The 24,432-nt window shown below is 40.7% G+C and overlaps 1 protein-coding gene across 3 annotated transcripts in view; it reads left to right on the top strand.

Annotated features, from left to right (window-relative positions):
- Positions 1-24,432, top strand: part of sdk1b (sidekick cell adhesion molecule 1b) — a 260,867-nt gene continuing 236,435 nt past the window's right edge. For 2 of the 3 annotated variants that reach the window (XM_058079957.1, XM_058079948.1), the window contains exons 1-2: positions 1-119; positions 6,291-7,739. In XM_058079957.1, the coding sequence (XP_057935940.1) occupies positions 7,610-7,739 (130 nt within the window). In that variant the 5' untranslated portion in view covers positions 1-119; positions 6,291-7,609. Of the gene's footprint in view, positions 120-6,290; positions 7,740-8,246; positions 8,277-24,432 lie in introns of those variants that run through there. The other variant, XM_058079965.1, reaches the window with a different exon arrangement.

The following is a 24,432-nucleotide window of genomic DNA, read 5'->3' as shown; positions in this document are numbered from 1 at the left end:
AGTTGGGAGGGTAAGGAGTGTGATCTCCCTATTGTTGGAACACACCCTCTTGTTACCCTTTTTGAAAAGAGGGTCCACCACCCTAGCACATGGTCGACATGCCCAACAAAAGGTTAAGGGTGAGTACACCATTTAATGCTTTTTACTCTTCTGTTAACAATGTTAAGTGAATGAAGCCTTTACTCAAGTCTTCTAAATGGTAATCCTGCCTTTCTACTTCCTGTTGTTTGTCATAAAATTAAGGTTGAAGGTATGTTTTATTGTTTTTACCCTTCATTTGAAACAGTACTTGTTCACATTTGTATCAACTTGGAATGTCTTACATAGAACATTGCCTGCACAGTTTAAAATGGTTTCAAAATGGCAACAGCGAGTGTACTGTGTTTTCAACTCCTCCTCCCGCACAGTGTGGTGCTGGATAATTGTATGTGATCACAGGTGCACTGGGAAGAGCTTCAGAAAGCAATCCCAGACGTCTGCACTGCAGGTCCCAGGGACACAGCCGCTAGGCCCCCTCGTCATAGCAGACTCCTGAGGAGCTGGTCAGCATGAGACAAGGCGGAGGTCCAGATTAGCTGTCTGCTTTTTAGCTTGAGGCATGCCCTCTCCCCAGTAGGAGTTAGGAGATGAAGCACACAAATACAAAAAGCAAGCAAAACAAACAAGGACAATCATCGTCTCGCAGAGTCATGCCCTAGTGTGCAGTGAGCCTTTTATTTTCTATTTCTCTCTCGGTTCGCACAATGCCCATGAAATATTTTCTTATTCCACTCCCCCCCCACACTTCAGTAGCCTCACTTTCCACACATCCACTGTCCTTCCATAAAAAGACCCAAAGCTTAGACCATGATTTTCACACCTTCTTCACTAAAAGATTCCTTTCTATTGCCATTCTCCCTTTCCCTTCGCTGGTATTACACTTATCCCTCCCTGTCTCTTTGAGTCCAATACAGGTGTGACCTAACCCCGTTACAATTCCCGCTTTATTTTTTTTCCCCACACATGAAAGGCTTCCTTCTACCCTGAGTTCACCCTCATACCGTGCCTGAAGGGACGGCTTGGATATTTGGTGGAGTTACAGGTTTTTGGTGGGGATCAAGTTTTCCTGTGCTTGAAACATAAGAGTAAAGCATCACCCCAGGCTACCATGAATCTAAACAATAAATGACACAATTGCAAGCACCGCCTTAGAAAAGAAGACTCCTACACCATTATCAGTTGTGAGTGATGACGAGAAGCGATGACCTGTACTTACACACCACAAGCTAAATAATCGGCGCGCTTTGCTCTACAGTAGTAGAGTTTTGTAGAGTATTGTAGGACTTCCTGTTATTGACAGCTCTCTGTCCTAGATTTGGCATTGTCTGGAAATGTCTTTGTCATTCAAAGACCAGCATTGGTACAGGCCAATGGGGCAGTTACGCTCGAACCCTATAGAATCTGCCATTAGAAGGATTTGGTTGCACGTGTCATAAAAAGAAAGAGGATCCATGCAAATCTGTTGCTCCATGTTGCTGCACCTGTTAGACAGCTTTGATATAAAATTATATTTCAGCTTTTAATTTTTGTTTGAATTACAAATGATGCTAACCGAGGTTCCACTATAGTTCTCTGAATTTTGAAGGTTGGTTGAGAAATGTGACCAGCAGCAGCATGATGAAGACTATGCCTTCATTAATGTTTTCTATGGCTGCGATTACTAATGCGACAAAACAGTTTTTTAAATTCAAAGCATGATATAAATACATTAAGTTCAGATCTGAGCTTTGACGTTAGCTTTCTACAGCATTCATATAATTTAAATAATGCTTTGTCTATGGGAGTTTCACAAATCGCTGAATGTTTGATCACCGATTGACAATGACGAGTCATGGAAGGAATTGCCACTTGACTCATCTGCCTGCCGTGCAGGGTCTGTAGTACTGATATTGAGAAATAATGAAATAAAAGTTTTCAAGGTGTAAGAAACCACTGAAATATCATGTTTCAGACTTGACCATATCTACTAATACATTCTTCTGGGTGTCAAGTAAAATTACAGTTAAAATTGCTGTTAGAAAGCCTATATCAAGCTGATGGGGCACAGGAGTTCTAGAAGCAGCAATAATAACTGATGCCGTCGGGCAGTGTCCTACAGCTCAGCATTAAAATCTGCATACCTCTGGCTCTTACCACTTCCCCGTGGTGTTATCCTCCTAGTACCCATCTGCTATGACAGGTCAGTTAATATTGACATTATCTCCCACCGCTGCAATGACAGCTCGAGCTGCAGGAAACCACTCATTAGCTTCGCCTGGGCATATATGGGGATGTGCCTCCGAGTGGGTGTGTGTGGGTGTATATTGTGTATATGTGCTGCGTGCATGCATGTGTTGTTTACTGGGATGAGAGTCATTAACCAAGTCTAACAAGTGCTAAAGAGATGAGTGATGGACCAAATGTTTACAGATTTGGGATAACAGATTGGTGTCATCGGTTGTGCATATCACTGGGTCATAGAATATACATTGTACCTTGTACAGTACAGAACTATATGTTTGTATGTGTGGAGGACTGGGGGTGACTGACAGCAGGAAATATTGTCATGTTTTAATCTTACGACATCTCATGACATGAGAGCCTACTTTGTGTCGATTATTCAAATTGTTTTGAGATTTTATTAAATGAAACATGTTATATATCATTTTATTTGTTAAAATCCTATTACAACTGATGATACTGACAAATAAAATACATTTTCAATTATTCACGTCATATATAGTATATATAAGATACCCAACCAACCACAATGAGAAGAGTCATTGATCTTGCTTGTAGTAATATTATTAATTTCATTGTGTTTTTTCCCCAAGTGCCAATTTAAGCAAATCATTTTTAAAAAGATCACGAACATGAGAGTTAGTAGAGTAGAAAACTGAAAAGAATAGTTTCCCCATGTGACCTTGTTCAAACCTAACTATTTTTCTACTTTCTTGATACACCCTATTTTCCTAACGTTCATGCACTATGTAGAACTATAACAATTCAACCTTGAGGTACAATACCTTGTATCACAACTATGTGGTCAAGGTCAATTTGAACTTATGTGCAGTTAAAAAGCTTGTCAATGACAGCTATCCAGAACCAAAAGAAAAGTGGTTTGCTTAAAAGGATACAACATGTTCCTGCATTTTGGAACATTTTGGCCTTTTTTATGGCCAAAAAAACGAATACAAAAGTATTGTGTTTTTCCCATTTGTTTATAGCAGGGGCATCCAAACTGTTGCCAGTAGGCCAAATGATTTTTAAAATCTGTCAGTGATGCGGCTCACGTCATTGTCCCACGATTTCTGACTCCGAAATCCATTCCACGCTCCACAGAACAGACGTCGCAGCAAGTTCGCAACAAATATACCATAGCACAAATTCTTGCTCTCTCCTCCCTCACAAAATAATTTGGTGAAGCAAATGTTGACTCTGGTTGTTGATGCGTGATAGAAGAGTTTCAGCAAAAATGAAAGGAAAGGTATACAAAACTGTATACCAGCCATGTTGTTTGGTCTAGAGACAGTGCCACTGAGGAAAAGACAGGAAGCAGAACTGCAGGTCGCAGAGATGAGGATGCTGAGGTTCTCACTGGGAGTGACCAGGATGGATAGGATCAGGAAGGAGTACATCAGAGGGACATTACATCTTAGAGGCCTTGGAGATAAAGTCAGAGAGGCCAGGCTGAGATGGTTGGGACATGTCCAGAGGAGAGATAGTGAATATGTTGGTAGAAGGATGCAGCGTTTAGAGAAGAAGACCAAAGAGGAGAAGACAGGATTGGATGGAGAAGATTGGTTTGCTGTGGCGACCCCTGAAGGGAAAAGCCCAAAGAGAAAGAAAAAGAAATGTTGACTCCGGTTGCACAAAATCCTGGAATTGCCACAAACTCAGAAATCGATACATATTAGGGGGATCAGTGGCTCTGGACCCAGAGCAGGTCATCCAGAAACCAAAAGGTTGTCGGTTTGAACCTCGTTCCCTCCACCCAGTCACTGTTGTAGTGTCCCTGGGCAAGACACAACACAAAATGAATGTTTGGTGGTGGTGGTGGGAGAAGCTGTAGGTGTGTTTTTGTCAGACTACCCCAGGGCAGCTGTGGCCACAGATGTAGATTACCACCTCTAATGTGTGCCTGACGAGTGAATGAATGCTGGGTTCACTTCATTGTGAAGGGCTTTGTGTGCTTTGAAAAGCGCTATATAAAATGTAATCCATTGCTATTATTATTTTTATTTACTGTTATTATCAGAGTTGTGGGAACCCAAAAAGGCGAAACAGATGAGGGCAAATAAGAGTCTTTTATTTCTCCAACAGCAGGACATAAAAGAGCAATGGATGACAAAGCACACAGCTTGGAAAATAGGTGACAAAAAATTAAACGAATTGCAAATATAGGTGAGGTGAAAGGCCAGATATTGTACACACAAAAAAGGTACTAAAATACGAGTACTCACAACAAAGGCGGAGGAGGAAAAGACGGCAGGAGATGAAATGAAAAAAGCAATTAGAAAAAACAAATATGTACTCGGAATGGGTCGAATGAAATGAGGTCTGCTTCTTCCTACTCCCTTTCGGACATGTTGAATTGTGCAGATGTAACCATGTAATTTTTCTTTTTTTTATTTTATACTTCTAACACCTAACACCGAATTACTGTTTAATCATAGCAGCAGTTTGACTCTGTAGCAGATTTATTCATGCATTCCCATTGTTTCCTTTGATGGACGACCAAAAATACATTATTATTATATATTGTGTACAACCTTTAGGTTCCATGATATTTTTTTGATCTTTTAAATAGGATGGGAAATACCATGGTTTGGTATTGAAGAATAAAGTAGCATTGCAACTAAACTTTACTGCAAGAAACAGCAATTTGAAAATCTACACTTAAATGAGCTTACATGGCCACAGAAAGAGGAGTTGAAGGTACTTGAGGGTAGAATGTTGTGGACAGCTCGACAAGTAGGGAGATTATTTGACCAATCAGCAGATAGGAAGTCTATCTGGATTTATAGGTGAAATAAAAGATAAGGTCACTGTGTTGTAAGCTTTAATATTAATGTGCGATTTAATGATCCTTGCAGTGTTGGAAACTAGCTTCTCACTAATCGTAAGATATAGCTCCAGGCTCTTATTTTGAGTGTGAAGCTGGATCGCGAGTGGTGCTTCACCGGGTGTCTTTTGGGGGAATTATTTGAATATTTGTAAAATATAATAAGCAATATCCCCAGGCTATTCTTCCCATTGTAGGCAGGCCTTTACCAGCTTGGGTGCCAGTTGTAATGATGAGCATAATGTGGAATCACTAATCTAATTACATCACACTCCGAAATGCACATTTAATCATGTATGGGGAGAGTGTAACTGGGAAGTCCTGGCAGATGGGGCACCAGGGGAACACTGGACCCCGTGAAAAAAAAAAAAATCACCTTCCACCATAGGAAAAATCCAAGTTGTTTCCACATCTCTAAAACATGTACTGACCCCACAAGAGTTTTACATAACTCCAATTGTGAAAGTTTGCAAAGGGCTTTTTATTGTTCAATACTACCAGTGCAAAATGTATTGGTCGTGGGTTGGCAATGCAACAGTCTGCATATATTATGCAATTCAATATTTGATACAAGAGAACATAAAAAATACACTAATGGCCCTTTGTTAGAGTCAATGTAATTTGAATTGTAAAATTCCAAAATAATAAGACTTTTCAAAAGTATGTTAACCTGCTATCAGGAAAATACATTTAAATTGAATAATTATTTGGAAAAATTATTTTCTGTCATTATACAAATATTTTTTTTTATATTCTATCTGATCTACATGACCTGAACTTTTGATACCTCATTCACTACTTTACCTCACGTATTAAATACATCTGATCTAATTTCAAGCCTTTGGCTCCCATTGCCTTAATATTGAATCACAACAAAAGCTGTGATGACCCACAGACCAAGTGCAAACGTACTACAAAATATATAATAATTTAGCCATTTAACCATTTACATTATTTTGATCACACAAAAGTCCTGGGAAGAAAATCAAGTGTCATTTCATTCAGCAGCATACTGAAAGTTGTTTTTAATTGGTGTAAAATCTTAGCTACATAGTGAAACATCACTACTCTGCACAAATGCAAACTACAATAATAATATTGTTAAGTGGAGGAACTATCTTATACAACGCTTGTATTGGTTCACTTTTACGTTGTGCTCTGTGAAAGTGTACCTAATGTTGTGGCCGGTATTTTTTATTTTTTCTAGTTTTTCGCCTCCCACCCCCAGTTCACAGTATCCAATAGGGACACGACAAGCTCTGAATTGGACCAATCAGCTACGAGGGATGCTACTGAACTGAAGTTTTGAGTTTGGGATAGATCGAGTGAAAGATAACCACCAGCCAGTGAGGCTGGCTAAAGGGGAACATAGGACCTACATGGGGAAAGTACTGTAAAATAGTAAATCTTCAATGTTTGCTCATTCCTAGCATGGCTTAAAAGCTAAAAAAAATAAGGACCTATCTCCCGCCCCCCAGTGTGCGCCAAAGTGCTTGGCAGGTGTTCGCAAGAGACTGCTGCTTCAGTCAGTCGGCTCCCTGAGCTTCAGCAGGGTGTCGAGCGAGGAAAAGATCCACCAACTGTGAGGACCAGACGCCCCTTCCAAGCGCCACCGGACTTTTTTTTTTTTACACGTTTCGCAACGCATTTCGACGGACCACTGTGGAAAACCGTGGATGACTCCGGGGTAACACAGCAGCGTGACGCAGTGTAAGAGCACCGAGACTCAACGCTCCCTTCGTTTGAAAACCAACTTTTTTATGCTTTTCAACAAACTCTTCATTGTCTCTTTGCCATAAAAGCCAAAACACAACATCAATGAGAGTAAGAGCTAAAATTAAAGTCTTGAATTATTATTTTTTTTGCTAACCTGTTGTGCCACCGGTGGTGCCCCTGCACGTTCCCGGGGAAGGCGAACCACTTTCGGGGGAAGAGAGCACCGTCTCGTCACCACTAGCGACTAGCTGAAGAAGCTAACTAGACTGAAGTGCTAGTTAGGAGAACTAACCACCTGGTTAAGCGATAAGATCTCCATCACCACTCTTGCGAGTACTTGGAGCTATTCATTGAATGAATTGCGGAATTGATTCTCTGGAGCAAGCGCAAGTACTCTGCCATTATTCCATGCACATTTAACGTCTTTTATTGCTGCCGTTTTTCAAAGCGAAGTGATCAGTTGGATCAGCTGAACAAAGTGGATTTTAGGTCGATAGTAGAATAAGACGATAAAGTGTTAAAGCACACACTCAGATGTATTAATTCAGCGCGTCGATCAACTCAAATTCAAGAGAAGTGCACCGACCGCCGGGCCATGGAGTCCCCCGCAGCACGTCCACTTTACCGGCTGCTTCAGCCGTGAATGCACCATTGCTCGGGCTTTCATTTGATAATTTTACAAGCTGACTTTTCACCAAAGAGGAGGCTTTTTAAAGCCAAGGCGGTGAGCGGTGACGTCGTACCACAACTTCAGGAGCTGGGGAGTTTGGGCTCACTTTACAAGAAGACACTCTCGCTGGAGCTTCCGGCATGTTGGGATTTTGTCGCTTCGTGGAAGGATTCTACCGAAGGAGCGAGAAGATGATGCTGATGAGCCGGTGGTTGCCTCTTCTGCGGCTGCTCCTTCTCGCCAGCAGCTGCCACATGTTGCACGGCCAAGGTAAAATAAAACCACAGACTATGATTGTGATACTCCAAATGGTAAATTAAATTGTATATTAATAAACTTCCATGCTTATGAAAAAAGGCATTATAGTTTATTTGAACATTAAATATATTGTGTTTATATGCTAGAAAAGCAACAACAACATCCTCAAGACTGAACTATGTTGTGACGCTGAATATGTGTAGGATTAAGGTTTTTGTGTCTGCTTGGGGAGAATCCTCCAGTACCCAACCACTCCCACCCTTCCTGTCTATATAGTCAATGACCTCCTTAACTGTCAGGCCACGATTTGACACTAAAACACACACACAAAGAGGAGCTGGTGTATTCATTGAGCTTTGCCATGTTAGTCCATCCCTGACTCAGTAGTATGTGAGTAAGAAAGCTATGATGAAATATTGATTTCTGGTAATTGCGCTACCATGCTCACATGTGTTTTGACTTTCATCTCATATATTTCATATTTTCTATGCTGTCCTCTTTTCTGTGTGTAATTCATAGGGACCGGGACAAACAAAAGCTAAGAAAAAGGTCAGACTGGGTGTCAACACACAAGTGTTCTCTGGGTCACAGATGGTGTGTGTGGTGGGCAAAATCTCCGGATGAGACATGGGGTCAAAGGAGGAGGGGTTGGTGGAATGTGGGTGTGTGAGGTGGAAGGTGGGGGTGAGCTATTTGTGAACGTTTTTAGAATGTGTGGAGGAAAGTGTCACTGTGAAAGTTATAACACAAGGTAAGAGGTATGAGGAGGACGGAGGTGTGGGACGAGAGTGACGAAAGTCTGTGGGGGTCTGGCACTGGTGGTCTTTGGTGCCTATTAGGTTAAAAAAAAAGGCTCTGTGTGCCTGCAGTTGAATTGACGTAGTGTCAACACCTCTCTAGTCATCTCCAATCTTCATCACTCTATCCCGGGTGTTGAGTGGGATTGAGAAGTATTCATAATGGATTCGATTTTATATCTCACTTTTTTTCCAAAATTACCCAAAGCACTTCACAAAGTGCAGTGAACCCATTATTCGTTCATGTGTCTGTCACGTACTGGTGGTGGTAATCTACATCTTTAGCCACAGCTGCCCTGGGGTAGACTGATGGAAAACTTGGCTGCCTACGGCCTCTCCAACCACCACCAAACATTCATACGCCAGCACTGGAGGCAAGGTGGGGTGTGTTTTGCCCGAGGACACAACAACAGTGGAGGGAGTGAGGATTGAACCACCCACCGGTTTCTGGATGACCTGGTCTACCTAATGAGCCACTGCCACCCCAAATATGCCTCAATTTGTCTGTTAGTGCCAATTTCAAGGATTTTGTGCAACTGGAGTCAATATTTGCATAACCAAATTAGTTTGTTTCTATTCGGTAATTATTTGGAGATTGACAAAATAACACAGGAGTTCAAAACTAAAGGTTGTGGGCATTGCTTGGGATGAGTCTCAAATACAGAACCATGTAAATGGCTACAACCGCATCTGTTCATGTTTGTTAAAAACAGTAAATTACTTTAGAAAGCCACTTTTTTGTTACATATCAATCTTTTTGTCTGCCTCTAATTTATTGAATGTGAATTGAAATGAAACTATAAAAGGCAAATTGTTGTTGTGATTAAAAATAAATTAATTCAATCAATTAATTACAGATCATAATTAATCTACATTGAAAAACAAAATCTCTTGACAGCGCTAAGAAACCGTGTGGAATAAACAGTCTTTGTGTCGATCACCTTGAATCAGAGCAACTGATGAATCTGCATGTCGCCGACACCGCTATCACCGTTCTGTTTAAAGAGCATGCTGCATATTACTGCCTTTGTTGTCTTAAACCAGTTATGCATCATGGTGTCGACTTGAGGAATTGTAAACATATGGGATTTTCCTGTACGGATCATTGCTAGCAAGTAAACCGAGGAGCAGAGCTTGGGGGAGGGCAGAGAGCTTATCTGGCTTACAGACACGCCCATATAAGGAAGTCCGCCCTCTGTGACATCACACAGGGGCAGTTTTACCACGCCTTCTCAAACTGAGCGTTTCGAGCCATTCCAAACTTCTCTCAGGACTCACTTGCAATGCACAAACCTCATTTTCTGAAACTTTAACATGAGAATACAACATTCTATCTACAGTTATATGTCAGGAAAGTGGAAAAAGCAAAATAGTTCCCCTTTTAAGGTGTTGAATTAAAATTCATCCATCAGGATTGAGGACGGGTCCCCTAGTGGCTTGGTGGTGTTATTGATTTGACAGACTGCACTGGTAGTCCAATCGAAAGCTGTAAATTTTTCGACGTTTTGGCCTCTCCACCCCAGCGTTTATTAGGATGTTTTATTTTACGTGGAGCTGGATGAAATTCATGAGTAAAGGTTGATCATACTGATCTTGCCATCGCTCTCTCTCCTGCTCTCGTTTTCTCACAGTCAATCGATGCCCACACACTCATAAATGCATGGTTTTATACGAGCCAACCCTCGTCTCAGGGAGCACATTTAAATAAGCTCATCGATCTTTCATTTTAGAGTTTAAGTGACGGCAGCATTTTACTGTCTCTCCTCCCCTCCCGTCCCCTACTCCAACCCCCACCCCCCACCAACCTCTTTGCTCTCCCTCCTGTATTCATAACTTATCTCACCGCTTTCCGACTGCCCCCGTGTCATTGAGTGGGTTCAGCCCCACAGCTGTTGGACTGATTTACTTTTCCGGCATAGGATACTTGACAGAGAGCCTCATTCAGTGACTTTATATTCAGAGGGAAAGTTGGCTCACATTAAGTTTAATTGGGAATCTACATCATTTTCTATGTCACAAGCAGGATGAGTTTGAAAAAAGGCTGCAGTAAGGAGAGAGGCTTGGATTTTTCCAACCACTCCAACTGACAACAACCTTGTTTTAATTTGGTAGCATTTTTATGAGTCGTACCAAAGTTCCATATAAAATTAGTCAAATGCCTAAAGTCAGCTGAGGTTAACATAACAGTGATACGGATCATTTAGTTTATAACAGCTGTCCTAGTTGCTGTGTAATAATGATAATGGTTTATAAGTAGACCAAGTATAATGAAAAAATATGAGTGATCGTTGCTAACGCTCCTGACCTTGGTCAAGGTAACGGCCAAGCGCGACTTATGCATCCCATTTATGCCATTCATGGGTGAATATCATTCAGCCATATGCTCACTGTTTTGAATGCTATCACACTAGGCGGACAACTAAAAGGATTGGATGTCATAACGGGGATGAAATTGATACTAAACTAAAAAGTCATTTAATAACTAAATTAAGTCTTAGATGGAATAAAGTGATGCTAGTTAAATAGTTCCCCAATATGTCCCCCAGACTTCATGAGGACTTCATTTGTTTAATTAGTGATACAAAAACTAATATTCTTGCAACAATTAGGGACGGCCATTGAAACTGATTACTTGATGAACTGATTGTTGAGAATTATTTCAATTGTGTGGAAATGATTGGTTGTTTAATTGCATCTTGCAGAAAGTGAGGCAAAATGGAGTGCAGGACCCGGCTGACAGTATCAAAGGCACTATCGACTCAATCGCAACTAGATTGTCCGTGAAAAGGCCGCAGTTACAGCTACAGCTACAACCAAGCAGGCTTGTGTTGTGGCACAACTCCTCCTGGAGGCAACAATCTGCTCAATAGGACGCATGGAATCAGGAGTTCAGAGCATTCAGAAAGGTTCTCACACATACTGCTCAATTGCAACCTTCCCCACTGATGAAAAGTGAACAGTGTGAGTCCGTTGTAAACTGCTTTCCAGGTGTCATGTCCGCTCAGCAAGCAGTGTAGGGCAAAGACACATGGTGGTATCATTTGTAGTAAGGATAATTGCAGCCACCAACAAGCAACACCTGTTTAGAGAAGAAAAAAGAGAAAAGCAGACACTCTCTCAGAAATTAATTTGGGCAGTAATGAGAGCAGGGGCCACTACAGTATATGGAAAAAAAAACAAATATTTTAATACTTTTTTAAAATGTTTAATTTCTCTCCAGGTTTTCTGGGGCTCATACAAAAAAGGGTTTTCGTCATCCTTAACTGGGCCAAGCAAACAAATCCCATTGTCATGCTGACCCAGTTGAAATGGATGTATGAATATGATTAGGTCTGATGTGACACACATCATTGGCTGAGGAGAGCCAGAATTGGAAGCTGATTGGACCACTGGACGAACTTAAGTGATGTGATGTCATTGACAGGATTGTTTCATGGCCAGCTTGTAACTGGGAAAGTCTTGAATTAGATAGACTTGCATGCAGTTTTAGCCATGCATGAACACACATGGACTCTCCCTCATCCATCAGTGTAAAACTGGTAAACCAAACATGAAAATGGTGGTCATCAGTTTGCCAGAACCAAGTGTTGTGTCAAAGTGGAATAGAAAGTAATGTTTTTTTTCCTCAGTAATCATGTGACCATGTATCATTGGACCGGTGGAAATAGTGTCAAAGCGCTTTCAGTACCTTGAATGTTGAAAAGCCATATAAAAACGTCGTTGCTCATAGCATATTCACGTTGCTCGGCCTCTGCATTGTTTTCTGATGCTCCCTGTTGTGGCGGTGCTATTTGAATGCAGTCCTTGCATCGTGACCCACCACTCCCTGGATATTAGAGAAGGGTCCCTATGACAACATAGCGTTCCAACCGCAAGATTGTGTCCTCTGCGTATTAGCACGGCGTGATTTGCTTGTTCAGTGCACAAACTGCACTGCTCTGCAGGTGTGTGTTCTTTTCAGCGAGATGTGTTTGATCTGCCACAGGTGTTTGAGAGGCAGCCTGGCTACACATGTTTAAGTGTGTGTGTGTGCAAGTGTTTGTGTTGGTTGTAGAAGCTTCAAGCAAGAAAAAAAGAGATCCTTTTTGATCTCATCCAGGAATAAGATGGAAATGCTGTATATGTGTGTCTGGCCAGTGATTTTTTTTTTTGGCCACATAGTCCTTTGATCTACACTGAAGCAGGGCTTTGCCATGGCAGGTAGCTCCAGACCTGGCGTGTGCAGCAGACATACGTGTGTGTGCATGCACAGGTCAATGGCTAAATGAAAATAAAGTGTCCTTGTGTTTGTAGTGCATATACTATAAAGCTCTTGTCTTTTGCATGCGAACACAGACCGTGACAATGAAGAGCCTCTACTCACACTTCATGTCCTCAAAAACTTAATGCTTGGTGGTGACAATTATGTAGAAGCAGCCAAAGTGCTAACAAGGGTTTGGCGATATGGACCTTAGCATATATCACAATATTTTTGTATGATGTATTACGATATGATGACATAAAACAATCAACAAAAAAACAATAAAATTTAAAGTCAGTGTAGTCTTACACTTACACTTGCACTTACAATCTACAAACCTTTTAGTCATGTCATGAAATACACCAGACCAGGGTTCAATTCCACCCTTCACCCTCGGCCCTCTCTGTGTGGAGTTTGCATGTTCTCCCCGTGCATGCCTGGGTTTTCTCCGGGTACTCCGGTTTCCTCCCACATTCCAAAAACATGCTAGGTTAATTGGCGACTCCAAATTGTCCATGGGTATGAATGTGAGTGTGAATGGTTGTTTGTCTATATGTGCCCTGTGATTGGCTGGCGACCAGTCCAGGGTGTACCCCGCCTCTCGCCCGAAGACAGCTGGGATAGGCTCCAGCAACCCCTGCGACCCTCGTGAGGAAAAGCGGCAGAAAATGAATGAATGAATGAATGAAATACACCTCGTCAACAAACTAATACCTGTGCTCGTGAAGATGTAGTCACCCATGCAATTCCAACTACATATGTACGATATTTTTTTACAACACTCTTGTTTATGCAGACATGGAGAAAACGGCACTCGTATTTTAAAGTACAATCACAGAAGTGTGTTCCGTGTGTGTGCATAATGTAATTATGGCTTAGATTATTTATTTGATTAGAATTATGGCTACTTTCTCTGCATGAACTCTGCATCCATGGCCGACTCCATGTAGTGCAATGTAATAACATATAATCATGCTCGCAGATTAATCGCAGTGGCAGTTTACTGTTGTATTTACTTAAGTTATTACGGTTGCATGACAGCAAACGTGGTGATGTCAACTCAAAATGAGCCAATGAAATAGTTTACTTTAAGTGAATACATCCATTCTTCCAGAATTCCATGGCAAACCGCTCTGTCTCTGCTCGGAAACTATAGCTCTGGTCAAAAGTGCAAATGAGTGATGCGGGGAACACTGAATGTAGGTAGGACTACAAGGTTTAAAATGTATTTTAGAACTACAGCGTCAACCGCTGATGATGTCATAGATCACCGTAGATGGCGGATGGAGCTGAGGGAAAATGACTTCGAGTTTGAGTTTTCATACAAGGATGTTTTTGTTAAAAATCATATGTTACGAACACAGTTGGATCGCAGTGTAACACAGTGTATTAACAATGCAACAATACTTGAACCACATCGTACCTTAAGCGTAAGGAAATGCATGCAAATTTGACATAAACCCAAAAATGCACTAAACCAGGTTCCACTGTATCGTTCCAAAAAATATGCATTTCATCCATTTTACAAATGTTTTAAATGTGCCTTTTTAGAAGCTCTATTTGTCATTTACACTATCCAAAAAAATGATGAATTAAATTTCCCCCAGTGTATTAAAAGAGCTATTTCGACAGACATTTCAGTGAAGGATGATCAGAGAGGCTCAGATGTTGATCGAAGAATGAGGAAATTAATGGGGACAGATTAGATGAGAAAATATGTTGGAATGAAGACAAGTAATCAAACGGGTAAGAACATAGGAGCAAAGAGTGAATATGGTGTTTGATTTTTGGGTCACTGGAGAAGACAGATAAATGCGAGAGGGCATCACTGAATAGAACGGATATTGGAGACAGTCTGAGATTCATAGTACTGACAGATAAAAACAATTCCAAAGAAAGAGATAATAGTTTGATAGTTAATACACTTGCTTTATCTCTTTCCATTACCATTCCTCTAATAATTAGATTCCCAGAGTGGGATACGCATACCAGGGGAACACCAATTGTAATGAGGGTCCATGAATGAAAGTTAAAAACAATTATGAGTGCGCCTGATTGCCTCACGGCGCAAAGACAATGGGGCAGGAAGCCAAAAAGGAGACGCATGAAGTTGTTCATTGCTCTGTGTGCACCATATGAACAGTTAAGTTTGATGATTATGTTGTGTATAAAGAGTGTTTAATTAATATTGGTAATCCAATCCCCGCATGGCACAATGGTGAAAACCTGTCACTGTGAGTGTGGGGTTACCTCCAGAAAATGAGGCTTTACCATTGTTTAATTAACTGACTGATTGATTTATGTTTAATATTTCAAGTTAATTAGGCTTAGGTTTGTTAAGTGTGCAGGAGTAGGGGGTATATGGCTTCCGGTGAAATGTCTGAAGGGGTACGTAACAGTAAAAGTTTGGGAACCAGAGCTCTAATGCCTCTCTGTCTCTCTATCTGTCTTTTTTTAATCAAATCAAAGGATGCATTTTACCATCGTGTTGTAAAACAAATGTGTCGGCGTATTCAATTGGAAGTCTTCTCTTGCCAGATTCACTGTGTCCTGTTATGTGTGGGACTCGAAGAGCAAACAAACACAATGAAAGCATTTCGCTTTGAGAGAAAGGAGACATTAATTATCCTATTTGTTGGTTCATGTAAACTCCTCTCAGTTGCAGCATGCTGCTTTAGAGGTTGCACACACAAGCGAAAATCTGACGACACAGACCCTCGTACCCTCAGTCATCTTGTTATAGTCCAGCCTAATGGCTCCACTGCTGTTGGCATTGTGGTTGTTTGACTCAGCAAAATATTCTTGCCACGCCATTTTCAGCCTAGCGTTATATCATCCCCCTGGATAAACAAGCTTTTAGCTTAGACAATTTGTATTGGAATGTAGGATCTAAAAATAATGTGAACACCTGAATTCAATTGTTGTTCAGGGCTCGACATTAAAAACAAAAATTATGTTAAACAACTTGTGCACCACAATGAAACATTATTGAATAGACACATTTGTGTACTAGTAAAGTGTTTTTAATCCAGAAAAAAATGCTCAATGGTCAAACAATAATTTGTGAAGCAAAGGTGAGAAAAATACACAGAGAAATGGTAGCGCTAGATTTTGTAGCTTGTGCAAAATCAGCACTTGGTATTGGATCTAATCGGTGGTGTTTCATTGTGACCACTTCAAATTGTCACAGCAATGTGATTCACTCACTTGTGCCATCATTTGATTTGCTGCCGCTAATAAAATACTTGTTTAGGAGGCACTGGTTCATCACTTTTTGGTGTTTTCCTTCAGAAGTTGTTGAAGAATTAGACCATGTTGGCAGGGACGCCATGATAGATGTTTTCGTAGTTAACATTAACGTTAACATTCGCTGATTGGTTGATCACGAACAAGAACAGGTGTGGGTAAAACGCAGACTGTGGCCTACGGATCGCGGTCTAAATAAACAATTCCGATTGGTCCATTTCAACATTTGCAAGGATTGGTTTGCAAATTACCACTGGAATTACGCAGTCCGTGTTTTACCAACGCCCAACAAGAACCGCTTTTAAAAAAACTCTTCGCAGTATGGCATGCCAAAGTGCACTTGCCCGACGGGAATATCACTGATTGGATTTACTTGCCCGAATTTTGTTTTAACTTGCCCCGGGCCATCGGTACATCGTTATTGTCGAGCCCTGGTTGTTGGTTATTACTTGAAAAATGTAAGTGAAAGTGTCCTAAATCTATTTACCTCTGAAATTGTACACTAGAGCCTCCCTGTTGACATTCTGGCCAAGTTTTCTCACATAGTGCAAAATGTTGGGAGCCCTCAGATTTTTTAAAGATACACTAAAACTGTAATAGAGTCAGACCTATTGCAATGTGTTCTAATTGAATGGTATCAGAGAAGAAAACTGATGAACCACGGAACAATTTGTGTTGTGACAAAAAGCTGGCTGCTCAGTGCTTCATGGATAACATTTCTATTCATGGGAAAAGGTGAACATTCAATAATTAAAAAGACAATGTTACCATACAGTGGCTAACTTCTTTTCACACCGACTGACAGGATTGTTAAAAAAAAAAAATGCAATGCATACTTTCACCTTCAGCAATTTGCCGTCTTCACCCTTTTAAACTGTCCTCTTTGATTTGTGTCATTAAAAAGAGAGGCGTTTTTTTTTTAATAATTTTCTTGTTCTTGCGTCAGTATTTCACAACAGTACCCACTTGATGAGTTGTGGGGTCATTGTGGTGTGGTCAGTTTTTATTCAGAGTTTAAGCCACACAGACATTCTTGACAGAGGTTTGCAGATCATATTTATCATAACAAATCAATGTCTGCTGTGTTCTTTACCGTTAATTTAACGGCAAGAAAGGTCTTTCTTCGGTGTTTGAAATGTATTTCGACTTCCTCTTCATTTGCGGTGTACCTTTTTATTGGTGTTATTCCTGCATTCCCAGCAACCACTTGTCTGCAATTTCTGACGGCCAATTTGTACCAGCCGTTGCTAAATATCAATGGCGTGGTCCAAACAAGGTCCCATTTGCTCATGTACACTATATATGATTGCTATTGTGACTATGGTCTGTAATTGTTCTGTTGTATAACATGTTTTCTTTTGAAAGGCACTATGAGTGCTTTGCTCCAATAATTTGCTGTTCTTTCATTTAGATGCCCCCATGCCAGGCAAGCGCGCCTTTAATGGCTTTCGTATTTGTGTGTGATTTTCTGCTCCGTATACTTCTTTGCCAAATTGACTTGATTAGTGCTTCCGCACTCACTTTGTCTTCTTCAGAGGCTTATTAGGCTGTCACACACATCAAGGTATGTGTGTGTGTGTGTTTACTTTCTGTATCTGAGCATTTTAGCCCATTATGTTGGTGGATAATTGCCTTGTGGAAGTGTATTTGAGTTGGATTTGAAAACGACATATTTCAAAATACTTTTTTTTGTTGCTTTTTGATTAAATTAATACTTCTTCTTTGGCATCTCCCAATTTTTGTCCTTCTCCTGTCTTTTAATTATTCTTGCACTCTTATTCCATCGCATGGTTGCTCTGCCCAATGCTATTCCGTATCTAATTAGTTCATATCATTGATGTATTAGGCTTGTGTAAGAGCCGAGCTGGGCCTTTCTCGTTTTGTTCAACACACAAACTCAAACATGCACTTGTGGTTGTCCAAATTTCAAGGAGCTTTACAAATCCCCTTTCATTTTATTTCTTGCTCCTTCTTTTTCCATGCTCTCACCCTCACCTCCCCCATCGTGGTGTCGCGTAACAGCCTACACAGCCTCAAATCCTTTTTTTTTTTTTATTCCATCTACTCTATGTCTGTCATCGTCCCCCCCCAACACACACAGTCTCCCCTGTCCCCATTTCCTTCCCTTTACTCTCACATGTTATGTGGCTCCATACAAGGGGATAGTTACCCATCCCATTAACTGCACCCTTTGGCACCAGCTGTCCATCTGAAACCCAGTGAAGGCGTACTTTGACTTTTCCAAGTGTGCATGTGTGTGTGTGCGCCAAAGAACAAATGAGTCAGAGGAAAAGGGGTGTTTGGTTCATGTGGTTGGTAACCCAATCTGGGACTCCATGCAGTTAAAAGCATTTGGTTATAACAACTGCCAGGCCTGACGGTATTTGGTGGGGCAAATATAGGACACATGGGTTGTGTTGAGAGAGTGAGTGTTTTGGTATTTTTGTGTCCGGCTTACAGTGAGCCAGAGTTGTTAAATTGTGTAATCAGTGTTGAATTGGCGTTGAGTAAAAACACATTAATCAGACCAGAACAGGTCTCCAGTGTTCATGTACTTATTCATTAGTCGGCTTTAATCAGCCAATCACAGGCAAATGTGAGGATGGAAATATTGGGTTAGAAAATCACGTTTCACTGCCTTTGAATTATACTGCGCACAGCATGTTACTATATTTCCCTCAATGAACATAATTATTAAAATGCTGAAGCCATCTGTTAGTATTCCAACAGCATACAATGTTATCCTCAAGGTTATCCATATACCGTAAGTGTGAAAAAAATATGGTATGGCCTGCAACCTTGATAGGAATTTTCCATGGGAAGATCAATATTACGTAAGCATTGTGTTACTTTTTTTTTTTGCATATGTTATGGTATTACTCATGTAAAGAAATTATGACACGACAATGGCAAGAATTCGTTAAAGAAAAACACATTAAGAATTGGGCGATATGGACCTGAGCATATAATCACAATATTATTGGGCTGTATCACGATATAACGATATAAAATTTAAATTAATCAGAGTCTGAATGAATGAAAATAATCAATGAAACACACTTGTCTAAAATTGTAAAGCACATTTATTTATTGTTGACAAACTGGCTAACTTTTCTAATAGGATGTCAGAAGGGGAATATGACCAACTTGCATGTGGACCTCAAACCTGTCCAGTTTTTACCACTGGGGAAAAACTGCCACTCGACGTGCAGTGGAGCCTTCAATGCAGTCAAGACAGTCAACGCTTACTGAGGCGTTTGGTTGGTCAATACAGTAAATAAAGTAAATACAGTGGTGTGAAGAAATGCTTCCCCCCTTTATTATATGGTGTTGACGCATTATTATGCCATATAGTATCAGTACATCAATGAAAAAAAATGGTCTCAAAATAATGTGGACAATAAGATCCTTTGTCAATAATTTGTGTCACAATTATTATCTAGCAAAATGTATTGTGGCAAACCTACCTACAATATTTACCTGTGAAAGGAAAGGAGGATAAACACCATCTAGTGTTTCAGTGGCACACATTGTATGAACCATGATCGAATTACAAGTAGTGCATGTAAACAGAGACTACACATACACATCTGAAAATGGCAGAAACTGCAAAAAAAAAAATAATTTAGCGCATGTAAACATACTGAGTTAGATCCATTCATATCAGCATATTCATACAGTGCATGTTTAGTCAGGACTAATGCTGACTGACGTTCCTACAAAGACATCTCTGTCATGTTGACTCTGTTTGTGACTGGACTTAAATGGGTAGTCGGCTCTGTTGACTAGATCTCAGATTTTTGTAAGCATGGAAAAAGCCTAAAGCCCAACTAATCTCAATGAGTCTCTAATTCTCTTACTGGCTTAAAACCAGTTATTCAATAGGGAACGGTCACGATCAAAAACACAACCATCAGGGACCCTTAAACAGTCAAATTATTAATGCATGACACAATGATGTTAAATATGTCATTTTATCATCATATCCCAAAAGTTTCTGCACCAAACAGGTTCTGGATCATACTCATCAGAGCTGCAGTCTGAGCTTTTTTGGCTTACAACCCGGCAAGACACCAACCATTACAACATCTCCCAGCGGGTAACCATAGCCACAAACATGCCAACCGTTAAATTACACTGTGCGGCAACATAAAACATGAAGGAAAGAAAAAATACCGCTTCCAAGATTGAAGTCACGATCCACATAGCTTGTATAAGTCTGTTCATTTCGTGTGGATTGTGAAGTTAGTTAGACAGTGTGTCGTTTTCGCAGCTCTACCTCCTAAAAACTAAGTTGTCTCCAGCAGAACTGATAGTCAGCATTTAGTGTTGTTCGTAGATTGTACTTATATCAATACAGTTTCATTGACACATGCTCATGCGTGCAACACATCCTTATCATTAAACTGCCAGTAAGATAGGAGTCTTATTTCTTTCTTCGCTTTTTCAGATAGCTAAAACTACATATTTGCACAAGGCTCATGGCATTATGAAAGCACTGCTTTTATATTTCACATCAAATTCAGCCGAATTTATAAATCGGGGGTGAATTTACACAGCCTGCATGCAATCAGACTTGTTTATTCACTTAATTATAAGGCTGACATATCAATATGGTTCAGACAAAGAAAACTGTACAATTAGGGGTGCAACTAACAATTATTTTCTTGGTTAATTAATTTGAAGCTTGTTTTGATGAATCCAGCAATTGGATAGCCCTGGACAGACTAAATTAATATCAGTCGGTCAGTCATTTTCTACCGGGTCGGGAGCGTGCTGGAGCCTATCCCAATTGTCTTTGGGCGGGGGGCGGGGTACACCCTGAACTGGTCGGCAGTGAATCACAGAGCACATATAGACAAACAACCATTCACACTCACATTCATACCTATGGACAATTTGGCGTCGCCAATTAACCTAGCATGTTTTTGGAATGTGGGAGGAAACCGGAGTACCCGGAGAAAACCCACGCATGCACGGGGAGAACATGCAAACTCCACACAGAGATGCTTGAGGGTGGAATCGAACTCGGGTCTCCTAGCTGTGACAAAACGAACCTCAAATGAAAGTCAAATGTGTGAAAAAGTGTAAAAAAGTGTGAAAGCAACCTTCCACACTATAGCAAAAAAATCCTAAACTGCACAAGTGTGTTAGCCGACTTGTTAGCACAATTCGAGAACTAAAGAGCACTTTTTAATTACAGTTCTCAGATAATAAAGAGGAGGGCAGGAAGAGAGGCAGTGAAGGAGGGTCGGTTTAATCTCACACTTGGTTTCACCCGTTGCTTTTGGTTTTATACCTCCTTTTAAAGGCATAAATCGCTGATCATCCCAACAAGGGGGGGAGAGTGGGAGACTTGGAGGGTGAAAAGCAGACGGTTAGATTAGTAGCAGTTGTTGTATAATCACATTATCAGTATAATCATGTTATCAGATCCTGAGTCCATTAACCATAATTCCTCTCTTTGATTAAAGGAGTGAAAGCAGAAAGTTGATATATGCAAACAAAGTAAGTCACGGTTACATTTTATGTATTTATTTTTGTATTTGTGCAGTACACATCACACATTGCTTGCTTTTCTGCAATATCTGCTCCCAGAGTGTGTATTTCGTATTAATGCACAATGTCGGTAGTTATAATAGATTCGGTGCATCGAGAAAAATTGATCCAAAACAACCCCAGTCCTGACTATGATGGAATACTAAACAACACCAGATAACAGATAATTAAAATTCTAGCAAAGACCATTGAGAATTTATACTTTATCAACATTCTAATATGGACATCTCATGAATGTGTTTTGGGCATGCTTATGCCAAATATTTAGCAATTGTGGGAGTATGCATATCTTAAATATATTTACAGGAAGACATGTATAATTTCTGTTTTCCTGGGCTGTGGTATATGTGGCAAAGGAGATGCTGCAAACAAGTGTGTAAACTCATAAATAACATTTCTGGTGTGTGTTTGGCTAGAAAAGGAATAATACATGAAGAAACTTTCCAGGCCTCTAATATTCTAATCGGGATGCTCTAATTTCTTTGGCTTTCCACACTAAATTTGCTTGAAAAACAGACATGAAATGAACCTGCATTAAAGCACCACTAGTTGTTTACATGAAACTTGTGATTTCTCTGTAAATTTAATCTCCTGGGTAGTTGTATCTCTAAAACACACTTTGCATGCGACAGAGTTCATCAGTTTAACACCCCACTTTCTCCTACATTAACGATAAAGCCATAGGGTGATTGATTGAGAGTCATAAGAGCTGGTTTAATTCAGCCAGACTTATCCCAGTATCCCAGAATCACTTGTTGTCCAGTACATCTGTTCTGGCAAAGTCCTCCTGCATTGCATGACCGAACAGGACAGGTTAAAAAAAAAAGAAAAGTGGAGTGGAGTGTTGCCTTTGTGTGTAGTGCCACAGGACTTATAAATAGACATGGATATGCAACGTTGAATCCAGGCTCAGTTATGTGTTTTTTTTCCCCTACTCTGAGTAGAATTGTGATTGTCAAGGGGTTCTATTCTGAGATTTGTGAGTGTGTGTGTGTGTCTTCACACCTCGTCCACAAACAGGAGTGTTAAAACCTCTCTGGCAGCATGTGCAGACATTTTCACTCCGCTCCATCCGAGAGAACATGTTCCGAGACATTTACACCCTGCTTCTGTGCCTCCTGATATTTCCAACCCATACTCCTCCCCTTGATGCCTGTTCTCTCCACCCATTCGTCTGTTCAGTTGTCTTCAAACATGCTTTCACATCCCCCCCACCCCCCCACCACACACACACACACACACGGTACTTCCACTAATCCCCCCTCCCTATCACATCGACGTTGCCTTTCTTCCAAATTTTGCCGATCCCTCCTTCCCTGCTGGGTTCAGGTGTGTCATTGTCTTAACTGCTGTGGTCTTTGTATGTCTAAGGCAGGGGTCTCAAACTTGCGGCCCATGGGCCAAATGCCCATGGATGCTAGTTTGAGGCCCCCGTCTAGTTTGATATGGATGCCATATGGTTTCATGAACCCAGAAATGACAGCTTAAAGCTGTGTGCACACCGCACACAATTGACGCGATTTTGCCCTGCCCATACGCAAGCGAACCAGTCCGCCTGTTTTGTTTTTTCTCTCATCATCCATGACTGAGATCAAAACACTGAAAAAGTTTTTGTTTTTTTTTTGAAAACCTGATGCGGCCCAGCCTCACCCAGACCCTAGCTCCAGTGGCCCCCAAGTAAATTGACTTTAAGATCCCTGGTCTAAGGTATTCCTTTCATATTTAAAAGGTGTAGGGCTACAACTGTACCATTTTTTTGTTTTTAGGATTAATCACTGAATTTGAATAAAAAAAACACTTTATTTAGTACAGTGGTATTCAAAATGGGGGTTATTATGACGGCGGGGAGCAGAGCTCTTATGCACACTTTTCATTATTAACCCTATAATTGTTTTTTTCAAGAAAATATTCAGTTTTGATATTATGGTTTCAAATGGTTGTAGCGCCCCGTGATTGGCTGGTGACCTGTCGAGGGTGTACCCAGCCTCTCGCCCGAAGACAGCTGGGGTAGGCTCCAGCACCCCCGCGACCCTCGTGAGGAAAAAGCGGTAGAAAATGAATGAATTAATGATAAATTGACAGTGAACCTCTGATGACATCACAGATGGCCGACGTAACTTTCACCCCTGTTTTAAGTGATCTTTGTGAAGTTGAGATGACTTTGAGCCTAGTGCTGGGGCCAGCTGTTGTTTGTTATGATTCAGTTTTTCATAATAAGCTTGCTTCCTGATTGGCTATTTTTTATGACACACAACAGGATCATTAATTGTAAATATTGACAATATACATGATTTTTAAGTGGACGGCAGACGAGTGGTTCGCCCTAACACAGGCCACACAGCTAGGAGACCTAAGTTCGATTCCACCCATGGCCATCTCTGTGTGGAGTTTGCATGTTCTCCCCGTGCATGCATGGGTTTTCTCCGGGTACTGCGGTTTCCTCCCACATTCCAAAAACATGCTAGGTTAATTGGCGACTCCGAATTGTCTATAGCAGGGGTCAGCAACCCGCGGCTCCAGAGCCGCATGTGGCTCTTCAGCCTCTTTGTTGTGGCTCCCTTTGCAATGCTTGAATATTTTTTAACACCACAGTGGGGAAAAAGCATGTCTTTGTAATGAGTTTTAAAAAATCCAACTTTGTGTGAGTCCATGAATGCATCCTGACTGAGTTCTGACTGGTGATTGGATGAGTACAAGGATGAGCAGACAGGATGCTATTCAGTTCTCTCTCACAGGTAAACATTAAGGAAAATACTTTATAAATACTTTTCATACTTTCCCAAAGCTATTTGACAATTCTAAAAAATAAATTAGAGATCATATAAAACAGCGGCATTGGAACTTCAGGTATCAGGTAAGTTTA

This window comes from Doryrhamphus excisus, chromosome 1 (assembly GCF_030265055.1).
Source record: "Doryrhamphus excisus isolate RoL2022-K1 chromosome 1, RoL_Dexc_1.0, whole genome shotgun sequence".
Taxonomy (NCBI): Eukaryota; Metazoa; Chordata; class Actinopteri; order Syngnathiformes; family Syngnathidae; genus Doryrhamphus; species Doryrhamphus excisus.
The sequence above is the reverse complement of the archived record's forward strand: the minus strand, read 5'-3'. Positions and strand labels throughout refer to the sequence as shown.